This window comes from Herpailurus yagouaroundi, unplaced genomic scaffold (genome assembly GCF_014898765.1).
Source record: "Herpailurus yagouaroundi ecotype Mexico unplaced genomic scaffold, PumYag 139, whole genome shotgun sequence".
NCBI classification, from domain to species: domain Eukaryota; kingdom Metazoa; phylum Chordata; class Mammalia; order Carnivora; family Felidae; genus Herpailurus; species Herpailurus yagouaroundi.
In genome coordinates, this window is record NW_024412394.1 from 73,947,986 (window position 1) to 73,961,600 (window position 13,615).

The 13,615-nt window shown below is 37.2% G+C and overlaps 1 protein-coding gene across 2 annotated transcripts in view; it reads left to right on the plus strand.

Moving 5' to 3' along the window:
* The first annotated feature begins 1,000 nt into the window (after positions 1-1,000).
* Positions 1,001-13,615, plus strand: part of LOC121029951 (amine sulfotransferase-like) — a 44,983-nt gene continuing 32,368 nt past the window's right edge. The window contains exons 1-5 of one of the 2 annotated variants that reach the window (XM_040474447.1): positions 1,001-1,232; positions 1,992-2,016; positions 3,117-3,254; positions 11,951-12,131; positions 12,921-13,073. In XM_040474447.1, the coding sequence (XP_040330381.1) occupies positions 12,071-12,131; positions 12,921-13,073 (214 nt within the window). In that variant the 5' untranslated portion in view covers positions 1,001-1,232; positions 1,992-2,016; positions 3,117-3,254; positions 11,951-12,070. The remainder of the gene's footprint in view (positions 1,233-1,991; positions 2,017-3,116; positions 3,255-11,950; positions 12,132-12,920; positions 13,074-13,615) is intronic. The other variant, XM_040474448.1, reaches the window with a different exon arrangement.

Consider the following 13,615-nt stretch of genomic DNA (forward strand, 5'->3'; position numbering starts at 1 on the left):
TGGATTTTGGGGGTTTTGCAGTGTCTGCAAGAGAACACACATCCACATTCATGTACTTGTGAGACCTTCTTCATCATAGCTTGGAATGATTGATTTGGGGACCCCAGGTAGGAGAGCCAGGCTTCATGCAGGTTATCTAGGCACTGCAACTTTGGAAAATTGAATCTTAATCCTAATAGGGAATTACTTGTGCTATTACAAATAGCTGCCTCCTTTCAAAAATACACGTATTACACATCCACATAAGCAGTATCAATCCCATGTTTATTTTTGGATTTAGGTTTATGGTTAAAATCAAATTATTTAAGACAAAATTGAGGAATATAATACTATCATTGAAGAATGTAATACTTTTTCACCAGCTTTGGTTCTGACCAATAAATAGAAGGGAATACTAGTAGTGTTTGTCATTTCTTTACAGAGAGAAGTCCAAAAATTTGTGTTGTGTGAGACTTTTTCTAAGAAGAGATTCTTTCTGAGGCTGATCAGTAGATGCATTAAGAACTTGAGAGCCGTTGGGGCGCCTGAGTGGCTCAGTCGGTTGAGTGCCTGACTTCGGCTCAGGTCATGATCTCACGGTTTGTGGGTTTGAGCCCTGTGTCGGGCTCTGTGCTGACTGCTCAGAGCCTGGAGCCTCCTTCAGACTCTGTGTCTCCCTCTCTCTCTCTGCCCATCCACTGCTCACACTCTGTCTCTTTTTGTCTTTCAAAAATGAATAAATGTTTAAAAAAAAAAAAAAAGAACTTGAGAGTAGTTTAATTAAGGGTAAGAAAAGCAATGATGAACAATATAGTGCTGAGGTCAGTGAGGACTTGACCTTAAAGTGTCAAGAATGATTCTACCTCCCTCTTGCACAAGACTTTTTTAAAGTATATGGTTGATTTTGTTTTTTTTTTTTTAAGTTTATTTATTTTGAAAAGGGGTGGGGAGGGGCAGGGAGAGAGGGAGAGAGGGAGAGAGAATCCCAAGCAGGCTCTGCACTGTCTAGTATAGAGCTTGACATGGGGCTCAAACTTGGGAACCATGAGATCATGACCTGAGCCAAAATCAAGAGTTGGATGCTTAACTGACTGAGCCACCCAGGCGCCCCTGAAGTGTAAGTTTTATATGTTTTCTCTAAGTATTGAAGTGGATTCCATCTTTGTCATTTCAGAATGTAGGCAGAACCTGATGATATGGAAATGAAGACTCAGAGTTTGTTGTAATGATACTCCCAAGTATTTTCATCCAAAGTAAATGTTAACTTTAATATTGCTTTTATTTTATGGGAATTAACCAAAGACTCTACTTCTCAAACTGGAGCACACATAGTCCCAGGATGCACAAAAGCATGACTGGTGGTATTTGAAGCAGTAATTGGCCATCTTGGATTCTCAGTTTTGCTCTTGGATTTGGGAAAATTTTTGCTTTTGTTTTTCTACTTATGCTAAGTTGTATGAAGTATTATAAGATTAAACACGAATACTACTATGTGTATTCATTGCTGTATGCCTGTGACAATGTCTGGCACCGAATAGGCATCTATTATTTGTTGAAATGAGTTAATTATGCAAAGTTCTCCTGCATTTTAAAGGTAAACCATGGCAGTTCAAGGAAGTGTTTTATTTGCTATATGCAGCTTTGAGTTATGCCTCCAGATTCTGCATTACTTCATATTCTTCTGCCAGGAGAGGTGCCTTAGGAAAAAAGTGCACTGATCTAAGGCAAACACCTCTAAAAGGTTACATGAACATTTCCTATTTGAGGTAAAACCGGAAAGAGTGATTAGTAACATTTCTTATGGATGAAAGGATGAGTTCATTGATTGTACTGTCACAAACTCCAAAGGTGTATGTGTCAAGTGGCAAAGAGATACATTCTTGGATTCTAGGAGAAAGGAGAGTGTGAGTTTTCAATATGTATGTGCTAGCCTGTTGTTTGTGTTATGGAGGTGCAAACAGAAAGCAGGTAAACTATCTCAAGTAGCTCACAGTGTTTTGTTTGTCTTTCAGAGAACATAAATGTCCAGCAACAAAGGTAAACATCATATGATTATATATAAAAATGAGTCACACACTTCCAAAACCGTAGGGAGTAATTTTAGAGAGTCCATTGAGTTCTAAAGTGATAGGAAATGTTTTTTTCACCAATGCACATGGAGTAGGAGTCCATGTAAAGACGTAAATGGGAATGACATTAGCTTGTTTGCTGCTTTAGGACCTATGTCAGAGTAACAGAGATGCAGAATACTGCCATAAGGTTTATCATGAAGTTTATAGCTTTCAGTTTAATTTCCCCTTTGTTGGGCAAAGGACTTGGAAAGAAAAGGGGTGAGGTGGGGTGGTAATGCACGACTTAGTGCACCTTCCATTAATAGAAAAATGGGAATATGTTGGAAAACGTTTATGACTATTGTAAAGGAATGCCAAATCAAAATTTTAATTAACAGTGCTGTGTAGAGCCATTTTGGCACCTGAAGGAAAAATCAGTAATTACTTAAAATTTGTATATTTTATTTATCATGGATTTTACATTAAATCTTTATTTTTTAAAATACTGCATTAAAATGTTGATCTTAATAACTGAGTTTTTGGTGCTTTTTAAAATTTTGCACCCAAGATCAGTGCCTCACTCACATTATTGTAGTCCTTGGTAGGTCGAAAAGGCTTTCAGGGTTTCCTGGCCTCCATCCTAAGAATATTAGGGAGAAAGGCCTGGAGTTGGAACCTGGTGAAGATTTAGGTAAAGGGTGCTTCTTTGTGTAAATGAAGATGCTCGGAAGACAAGCAGAATGAGCCATACTGTTACCAACTTCAAGCAGATAGTTAAACTGAAGTAATTAAGGGCCTGGAAATTATTAGATTATGGGCTACTGCACATGCTTGAGATACCAGCTGGTAGGTTATTGCTTTGACCATAAGAGTCCAAGCCTATGTAGATGTGATATAATCATTAAAGAAAAATGAATTACACCCAGATTTGTTGGTCTCTTGAACAAATTGATTCTTGTAGAACTCAGACTGTCTAGAAAGTATGGATCTACAAAATTTTTCACCTATACTTTTCGGATAATGTTTTAAAAGAACTTCGATATTAATTTGGATGTATCTTTTGACATTTAAATTTTGTTTTTAAAGGTCAGACTGTTTCTATTATTTGGAAAGGCCCTTAACACTTGAGGATCTGTTACTAAGGATGTTTTCTAAAAAGATAAATATTGATGCTATGGCCCTTGAAAATGACATTAAAGGAGAGTGTTAGGCACATTCTCAAAGGTATTTATTTAGTTTTTTTTTTTTTTTTTGCAATCATCAACTAATTTTTGAAAAATGTTTATTTATTTTGAGTGCAAGCAGGGAAGGGGCAGAGAGAGAGAATCCCAGCAGGCTTTGTGCCTAGAGCGCTGAGAGCGCAGACAGCACACAACCAGATGAGGGGCTCAAATTCAAAAACTGTGAGATCATGACTGAGCTGAATTCAAGAGTTGCATGCTTCACTGATTGAGCCACCCAGGTGCCCCTATTAGCAACTAATTTTAGTGGATTCTGTCTGAGATAGGAAGTTCTCTGTGTCCATGTATTTTATGGAAGGAGGTTGTATTTCTCTCTCTTAGGCATAGATGCACAATTGAAAATGTGCCAGCACACGTTGAGCCAGCCCCAGAGAGTTTGAACACAAGGGGAAAATGTGAATATTTAATATTTAATTCTTCATATTTTAGTTCACTACTGAAGGCTAATGCCTTGTCTAGTTTGAAAATCTAAGAGATGGTTCTGGCAGAGGGGTGAGAACTGGAATAGGCCCTCCTACTAACTGGGAGCTTCTGATCATTCATTTAATCTCTGATCCTCAACTTCCTCACCTGTAAGGTGGGGATCACAATACTTCTAGAACACGACAATTTTATTCAAAAAGGACAGTTAATAAACATGGTCAAAACTTGGTGAATTTTTCATGGGACTTTGTCTACAAATCTTCTCATGTTTCCCACACCACCTTTTCCCCCTGCCTCACACAATGAAATTATAGGGAATAAGTGTACTGCCTTGGACCGAATGTTTGTGTCCCCCCAGAAATTTGTATGATGAAATCCTAACTCCCAAGGCGATAATGCTAGGAGGTGAGCTTTGGGGAGGTGATGATTGGGATTAGGGCTCTTATAAAAATGAAAGCAGACTTGCGCTCCCTTGCTGCTTCTGCCATGTGAGGTCACAGTGAGAAGACCACGAAGGAAGGGGATTCTCTCTAGGTATGAATCTGCTGGTGATATGATCTAGGACTTCCCAGCCTCAGAACTGTGAGAAATAAGTGTCTTCATAAGCCACCCAGTGTATGCTGCCTTGTGATAGCAGCCTGATTGGACTAAGACAAATATTGCTCCACTGCCTTTTGCCAATATTTCATTAACATATTGAATCCGGGAGAAAACCAAACATTTAGTAGTGCAGATGGCACCTCCTTCAGCTGCAGTTACACAAATGTTACCTGCCTTCACATCTGTAGCAGCCAAACTGCCTCAAGTTAAAACAATTTGAAGGGCAGCCCAACTCCTTAGCTCCTTGTGTGATCACTTGTGGGTTTTGTTGCTAGTGCATTGCAGTCCAACTTCTCCCTCTGCCCAGAGCACCTGCCTTCACTCCCTCACAGGTGTTGTTCCTGAGGGCAGTTCTCAGTCCTCATGCAAATCTCAGTGTGTGTCCTGGGAGAACGCAAACTAAAACATCTTATGATTTCAATTACAGCATCGTGGTGACCTATGGCACAACAGCACTAGAGCAGAACTGGCTGAGGGCAGAGTTTGGTGGGATGGCTGTTGACTAGGGCCCCTGGCTACCCACACACCCCAAGTGGTGCTAGGGAAGTGGTTCTGGGTGGGGTTTGGAAATGTATGGGAGCATTTTTCTTTGTCATATCAGGCTGGGAAGAAGCCAGGGATCCTAACAGTTTCTTCTGTGAGGACAATCCCACAAGAGGAAAAACTATTGCAGAAACAAAAGGCTCAAAAGTTAAAAAAAGAAACCTTATTCCCTATACCGTCCACTTGTTCATGTTATGTCTCCCATGCATTCCTTGTTACTTTTACCTCGTTGTGGGGTGTTTTGTACTTCTCCAGAATTTATAGATAGTGAAAGATGGGCTGAAGGGGATTTAGGCCACCATACCAGACCTGGAGTGATAATTTTGATTCTAGGATATTAAATGGAGTTTGGACAACTATGATGTATTTTAAACACATCTAGAATGGACTGATTTCAAAATAAAGTCAGAGCCTTCCCAGTAGCGTTCTCCCTGTTCCAGGACGAATAATATTTTCATAGAGACAAAACAAGCACCTATCATTGTTCCTTGGACCCTTGGTCTTTCTTAGGTTCTTTGCCTAATCTTTCTTATATGGCTCTTCTTCCACGTAACAATTGTACTGCATTAAAACCCCATCTCAGTCTGCATTTAGATAAAATTCCAGACAGGAGATTCTTCATTCAGCCTTACCAAAAGGAGTAACAGGTGACATCAGCATCTTGGCAGTGTAAGTTGTTCATTTTTCTCTCCCCTCAATTTGCGTGTAATTGGACATCCATGACTGAATAAAAGTGCCTCTACAGAGCATACAGGGACATTAGAGATCATCCATGTGCATCCAAAGTGGGTGGATTGAGAACCAGAGAGGCTATGGGGCCAAAGGGCCAAGGGAGGTGCAGCAGCAGGAGCGGCAGTGCTGGAACCGGCAGAGGAGGCAGAGGAGGCGGAAAGCACAGGTGGTAAGTGAAGTCCTCCCGACTGCTCAGGTGCAGCTGGAGGGGCCTGTTGCTCTTCAGCAGCACCTGGGTTTCCCGGAAGAGAACTCTGCGACTGGGACAAAGGACGGAAAGGGAAGAAGGCAGAGAAAGAGAATTGAAGGAAGAAGTGTTCTGCTGTCTGCCTTGGTATTTCAGGAAGAAGTTTGGGACCTCTGAGATACCTTCCACCCATCCCAGTGTCCTTGGGCACACCCAAAGACCCAAGGGCTAAGCCCACAACTCTCCTGCCACTTTTTAAAAAATGTCAGATCCTTTAGGTATGCTCCTAATTTAATGGTGAGTCAGATCCAGTAAGATAAAATAAAATAATTGTGCTATATCATGAACTGAGAAACAAAGGTAAGTTTCTGACTGCCAATCTGTTTAACTGTTAGAGTCAAAGCCTTTTCTACACAAGAAAGGTATTCAGGCCTTCAAGTGAGATGACAAAGGCACATTTCATCCACTATGAAGAATCATAGTAATACAGTATCACACAGGATAAAGGGCAATCCTTCAAAGCCAAATTCAAAGACAAAATATTGTGATCTGATGTATAATTCAAGACAGCTTTTATGAAGAAATTCAATAAGCTACAAGAAAATTTAGAAGGCAGTTCCATGAACTGAAGCATAAAACTAATGAACAGAAGGAGTACTTTACCAAAGAGATTGGAATTATAAAAAAAAGACTCAAGCAAATTCTGGAGCTGAGAGACTCAGATGAAAAAATGCAGTAAGAAGCATTAGAAATACAGCAGGTCACATGGGAGAGACATTAAGTTACCTGGAGGATAGGAATTTAGAAATGATTCAAGTAGAAAAGGAGAGAGCTAGGATTTCAAACAAGTGACGAAACCCTATGTGAGTTATCAGACTATTAGAAAAGCCAATATAAGATTAAGGAGTGTATCAGGAGAACAGAGGAAGGGGTCAGAGAAACCTGGGAAAGGAATTTAACATACAAGTCAACAGAGCTCATAGAACATTTTATTATCTCAATGGGAAAACAATGAGACATTATGATGAGTGTCCAAACTCAATGATAGAATTCTTAAGGCAAGGGAAAGAAGAGTTAGCCCACAAAGAACCCCCTACCCTTTACCCCCTATGCCTTAGGCTATTAGCAGATTTCTCAGCAGGAACTCGAGGGAGTTTACCACTAGACCTGCCTTGCAAGAAATGCAGAAAGAACTCTTCCAGCTGAAATGAAAGACACTAATAAATGAAATCACATAAAACTCTGATAAAGGTGATACAGACAGTCAAAATTAGAACATTACCTCTGTTTAAGAATAGTTTGTCAAACAATTACAGAATAGGGTAAAGGAAGAGAGCATTAAAAATAATGATAGTCACTATAATTGGTTAACAAATTCATAGCATAATAAGAGGTAATTTGTGACATCAAAAACATAAAAGAGGGTAACATAGACAACTTGATTTGAGCTGCTAGTGGCAGAAAAAGGGCTAGCATTTTTTATTTAAGCCTCAAGGTAACTGTAAAGCAAAAATGTAGAGCAGATACAAATGAATAGGAGTTGCTAGCAAAAGAAAAAGGCCCACATGTTTTATGTTAGCCTCAAGGAAACACTGAAGCAAAAATCTAGAGCAGACACAAAACATGGAAAAAAAGAAAAAAGGCCACATATCACGACAAAACCCACCAATTAACAAGGGAGGCAGAAACAGAATGAAAAAGAAACAATATAGATGGGAAATAGCAAGTGAACACTAATAAGTTCTACATATTAATAATCCCCCTAAAAATAAATGGATAAATTTACCAATCATGAAGCACACAGTGGTTGTATGGTTAAAGAAACAAGACCCAACTATATGTCACCTATAGGAGACATTTCAGCTCTGAAGACATACATAAGCTCAAAGTGAAGTGATGGCAGATGATTTTCCAAGCAAGTGAAAACCAAAAGACAATAGCTGCAGCCTACTATATATCAAACAAACTGAGTTTCAAGTCAAAATCAGAAGTGGTAACAAAAGACAAGAAGGTCATTACATAATGATAAAAGGGTCAATACAGCAAGTAGATGTGAAAACCACAAGTATTTGTACGCCTAACATTCAAGCACTGAAGTCTATTAAGCAAATACCAACAGATCTTAAGGGAGAAACATATAGCAATCCATTAATAGTAGGGGACTTCATTACCTGACTGTCAGCAGTAGATACGTTATCCAGACAGAAAATCAACAAGGGAACATTGCAATGGGACAGTACCTTAGAAGAAATGGGCTTTAGAGACTTCTTTTAAAAAAAAATTTTTTTTTAATTTTAATTTTATCTTATTTTTTGAGAGAGAGACAGAGAGCAAGTTGGGGAGGGGCAGAGAGAGAGAGTGAGGGAGACACAGAATCCGAAGCAGGCTCCAGGCTCTGAGCTAAGCACAGAGCCCGATACAGGGCTCAAACTCATGAACTGTGAGATCATGACCTGAGTCGAAGTCAGACACTCAACCAACTGAGTCACCCAGGTGCCCCTAAGAGACATCTATAGGACATTCCCTCCAATATTTGCCAAGTACACACTCATCTCTTTATTCTGCAGGATAGATTATATGATGGGACACAAAACAAATCTCAAATTTCAGACTTTCTTTCCTATTTATGGAACTGACAATAAGAAAGTGAGAAGATTCACAAATATGTGGAAACTGAACAAAATACTTCTGAATAACCAAAAAGTCAAAAGTAAATCAAAAGGAAAATAAAACATTATCTCAAAACAAATGAAATGGAAAGACAACATATCAAATCTTATGGGCTAGAGAAAAAAACTGTTCTGGATAGAAATTTAATAATCGAAAAATCAAAGAATTAGGAAGACATCAAATAAACTACCTAATTTTACAGCATAAGGAACTGGAGAAGGACAAGTTAAGTCCAAACTTATTAGAAGGAAGGAAATAATAGAGATGAAAGATCAGAGCAGAAATGAAATGAAGACCCAAACAACAACAAAACAACAAAACTAAAATCTGGTTCTTTGAAAAGATTGACCAAATTGAAAAAAATTTAGCTAGACTAAGAACAAAAGAGAGATAACTCAAATAAAATTAGAAACGGAAGAGGAGACATTGCAAGTGATACTACAGCAATACATAGGAGCATAAGACACTACTATGAACAATTGTATGCCAGCAAATTACATAACCTAGAAGATAGGATGCATTTCTAGAAACACAGCCTTAGCAAGACTGAATCCAGAAGAAAGAGAAAAATAGACAAATGAGTAAATTGGGAGATTTATCAGTAATCAGCCCAACACAACCCCCCAGGAACTGATGGCTTTACAGGTGAATTCTACCAAACATTTAAAGAAACATCATTCCTCCACAAACTTTTCCATAATACCAAAGTGAAGGGCATGCTTCCCAACTCGTTCTGTGGGGCCACTGTTACCCTCATACCCAAACCAGATAAGAATACCACAAGAAGAGAAAACTATAGGCCTATATCCCTGATGCAAAAATTCTCAACAAAATAGCAAATTAAATTCAAGAACACCTGGACCAAATTCGATTTCTCTCTAGTATGCAAGTTTCCTTTAACACACACACTTCAATAAATTTAATATATCAATAAAATAAAAGATAATACCATAATTATGTCACTAGACACACAAAAATGCAACTCATACAGCATCCTTCATGTTATAAAGCCTTAATAGATTGAGTATAGAAGGAATACACCTCAACATAGTATGGACTATATATGACAAGCCACAGCTAATATTATATTCAATAGTGAAAAGTTGAAAGCTTTTTCTCTAAGATAAGGATCAAGACATGAATGCCCACTCTCACCATTACTGTGGTACTAGAAGTCCTGGCTAGAGCCATTAGGCAAGACAAAGAAAGAAAAGGCATCCAAATCAGAAAGGCAAAAGTAAAATGGTCACTATGTGCAACTGATATGATTTTATGTATAGAAAATCCTGAAGAGTCAATCATAAAACTGTTCAAATTAATCAGAGTAACATTTCAGGATACAAAATCTATATACAGAAATCAGTTTCATTATTTTACAGTAATAATGAAACATCTGAAAAAAATAAAAATATCTTGTTCAGAGTAGCATCAAAAATAAAAACATAAAATCTAGATAATTTAGCCAGGGAAGTGAAAGACCTGTATGATGAAAAGTACAAGACTTTGCTGAAAGAAATCAAAGAAGGCACAAACAAATGGAAGTCACCTCATGATTGTGGATTGGAAAAATTAATATCATAAAATGCTCATACCACCCAAAGCAATCAAGAGATTGAACTCAGTACTCATTAAAATACCAAAATCATTCACAAATACAAAAGAAACAATCCTAAGATGTATGTTTCAGTAGTTTAACTGTGATATGTGTGGCTTTTGTCCTATTCACGTTTATCCTACTTGTTCGTCAAGCTTTATGCATGTGTAAATTAATATTTTTCCTCAAATATGGGAAATTCTTGACCATACTTTCTTCAAAGATTTTTTTCTGTCCTTTCCTTCTGTATATGTTCCTCTGTTGGATATGTTCTACAGGTCTCTGAGGTTATGTTCACTTTTATTCATTCTTTGTGTTTCTGTTCTTTTTATTCTTTGTAATTCTCTTCACTACTGATCTGTTTTCATGTTCCATGATTCTTTCTTCTGTCGGATCAAACTTGTTGAGATCTAAGGACTCAATAAATGAACATTGTTTTATAGCTGTTATTTTATTTTTTTGCCAAGTCCAGCATCTGGGTCCATTCAGAGATAGTTTTTACTAATTGCCCTTTATTCCCCTGAATATGTGTTACACTTTCTTGTTTTTTGACATATGTACTTTTGTCAGAAACTGGATATTTTAGGTAATATACATTCTCTAGATTCCAATCTTGTCCTAGAAGTGGTTGTTCTGCCTTTTTTTAGTGCCTGCCTTTTTTAGTGATTTACTAGAACTAATTATGGAGTCTATCCCCAACAGCATACACACTTTCATATCACTACTCAAATTTTTTAAATTTTTGTGTTATAGTTAAGACAAAGCCAATAGAGCTTAGTAGTCAGGAAATATTAGGTCAGAGGTTGTGCTTAAACTCAAAACTGGGTAATTTTCCCACTTTTCAGCCTTACAAGTTTGGCAAATAACTAAAATTTTCGCGAATCATAAGAATCAGGGACTCCTGGGTGGCTGAGTTGCCTAAGTGTCCGACTTCGGCTCAGGTCATGATCTCACAGTCCGTGAGTTCGAGCCCGCGTTGGGCTCTGTGCTGACAGCTCAGAGCCTGGAGCCTGCTTCGGATTCTGTGTCTGCCTCTCTCTGTGCCCCTCCTCTGCTCGCACTCTGTCTCTCTCTCAAAAGTAAAATAAAAACATAAAAAAAATAAAAAAAAAAAACAATCGTAAGGATCAGTTTGCTTTTCTCAAGTTTTTTATTTTAGTGAATCACAATTATTCCTTTCTAGCAATTAACAACTTTGGCTTCAGGAATGTGTTATGTTTTAATTTAGGAAATACTGTGAGAAAAAGTTTGTCTTCATAATTACAGGGTCCAATTTCTGTCACATTAAAGACTTCTTTGTTTTTAATTTAAATTTTAGCTAGTTAACGTAAAGTGCAATATTGGTTTCAGGAGTAGAATTCAGCAATTCATCCCCTTACATAAACACCCAGTGCTCATCATAACAAGTGCCCTCCTTAATACCGATCATTCATATATCCCATCTCCCACCCTTCTCCCTCCATCCATCTCAGTTTCTTCTCTATTGTTGAATCTCTATGGTTTAAACATTTTTTTAACAGTAATGATTACTCCAATAAAAGGGATTAAATCGTTTCTTTGGATCAAATTTTTATTTAATGAAATGTGACAATAGGACAGATGAAACCATGAATTCCAAAGTTACTGAGAGTAGTTCTAAATAAGAAACACAATCTACTTTTCCCAAATAAGGGTGAGACGATATGTATAAGGAAGGACTTGAGTCCAGTTCCAAATCAGATAGTGTGCATGCAGTAACATCAACAGATGCCAAAGTTTGGTGATTTATCTTAGTATAAATGAGGAAATGTTTGTTATTCAGGAAGCACTAACAACAGAAGAGAAGCAGCATCTAAGGTCAATAACCCAAGTATATATAGAGGGAGTTTGAATGAATCTTAGGTGTTTATCCAGAGGCAGTTTGAATAAACCTTAGATGTTTATCGTTTAGGACCATTCTGTTCAGAAGACAAACTGGATAGAGTGTGGAACCCCTGAAAAAGAGGACACAAAACAGTACCTGAACAGCCAACCCCGGGACCTGTCATTCCCTCTGTGATACCACATCCCTATGTGGTATGAAGACCTCACCACTCACTCAACAGTGACAAAACTGAGGGGAATAATGGCAGGTAAACGGTGGGGAACTGAGGGGAATAATGCAGGTAAACGGTGACTCTAAGCAAGTCACAAGTTAGGAAATAAAGCAAAGTTCAAACTAAAAGTTACCGAAAAGCTTATGAATACATAACTCCCACCCAGAAAGTATATAAATAAAACTTGTACAAGCCTGCTAGAAGCTAAAATATTGTACTACAGTTCCAGGGGGATAAAAACTCAGCTGCTGAAGGAGTAGTGGGAGACAAATGTTTCTGAAGCCCACTCAAGTCCACTTTGTATATTCAATCTCTCTTTCTCTTCTGATATCTTTCTATGATTATATCTATCTATCTATCATCTATCTATCTATCTATCTATCTATCTATCTATCTATCTAATGTATATATGATTTCTGCTTTAGAAATATCTATCTATATGTGATTCTATCTATCTATCTATCTATCTATCTATCTATCATCTATTATCTATCTATGATTTCTGATTAAGAGCATTTTTTTTTGCAATTACATAATTATTTTTTCACTATTTTCCCTGTACCTACATAAATGGAGCACACACGCATAAAACTAAGACCTAGCCCATAAACACATGGCTCCTGGGCATCAGACCAAACTCTACAGGTCTGGAATCTAGGATAGTAGCTTCCAGAGCCAGTCAGTTGTCAGTGTTTGTGAAGAAAACAAGAAATAAGCTACTTCTCTCAGCATATATATATATAGCCACCAACTGAAAATATGGAAGGGAAGACTGCATAAAATTTTACTGCATTTCTTCCAAATAATTTTGTATGTTTTTTGTAGGTAACAGAAATATGGAATATGCAGACTCATTTTTATTCAAATTTAAAGGATATCATTTTGGTCGTGAAGAACTTGATATTGGCTTTATAGAAAATTTAGATGATTTTGTAATCAGAGAAAGTGATGTCTTCATTATTACATACCCCAAATCTGGTGAGTTCTGTATTCTAATAGCTAATCAAATAAATGAAATGATACTTTTATAATATTGGAATTCTGTCTTTTTACTAGTAGTATATACAGAGATAAACACTTGATGCATTAGATATTATAGTGTGAACTGAATTGAATATTCTATGAATTAAGATCTTTTACAACATAGCTGTAAGTTAGTTTTTATTTGTCCAAGAAAATGGAGAAAATATTGAAGTAGATAGATTGAAGACACCCTATCAAACACTAAATTGTTGAAGTGGCTGGGAAAGGACTCAGGAATATGTACCATTTAAGCAGCTACTTCAGACATATAGTTGAGCTGCATTTAATAGCCAAGTGCATGAGAAGGAAAATTAATATACTAATTACCATAGTGTGTAATAATCCCAAAGTATATGGGTCTTATTTTGTTATAGCACTCATATCAGACTAATATATATATATGTGTGTATATATTCATATATACCTATTTATGTGTGTATATACTTTCACAACTATTCAAATTCTTTGTCAATGTTTTAAATGGATTTTTGTTATTT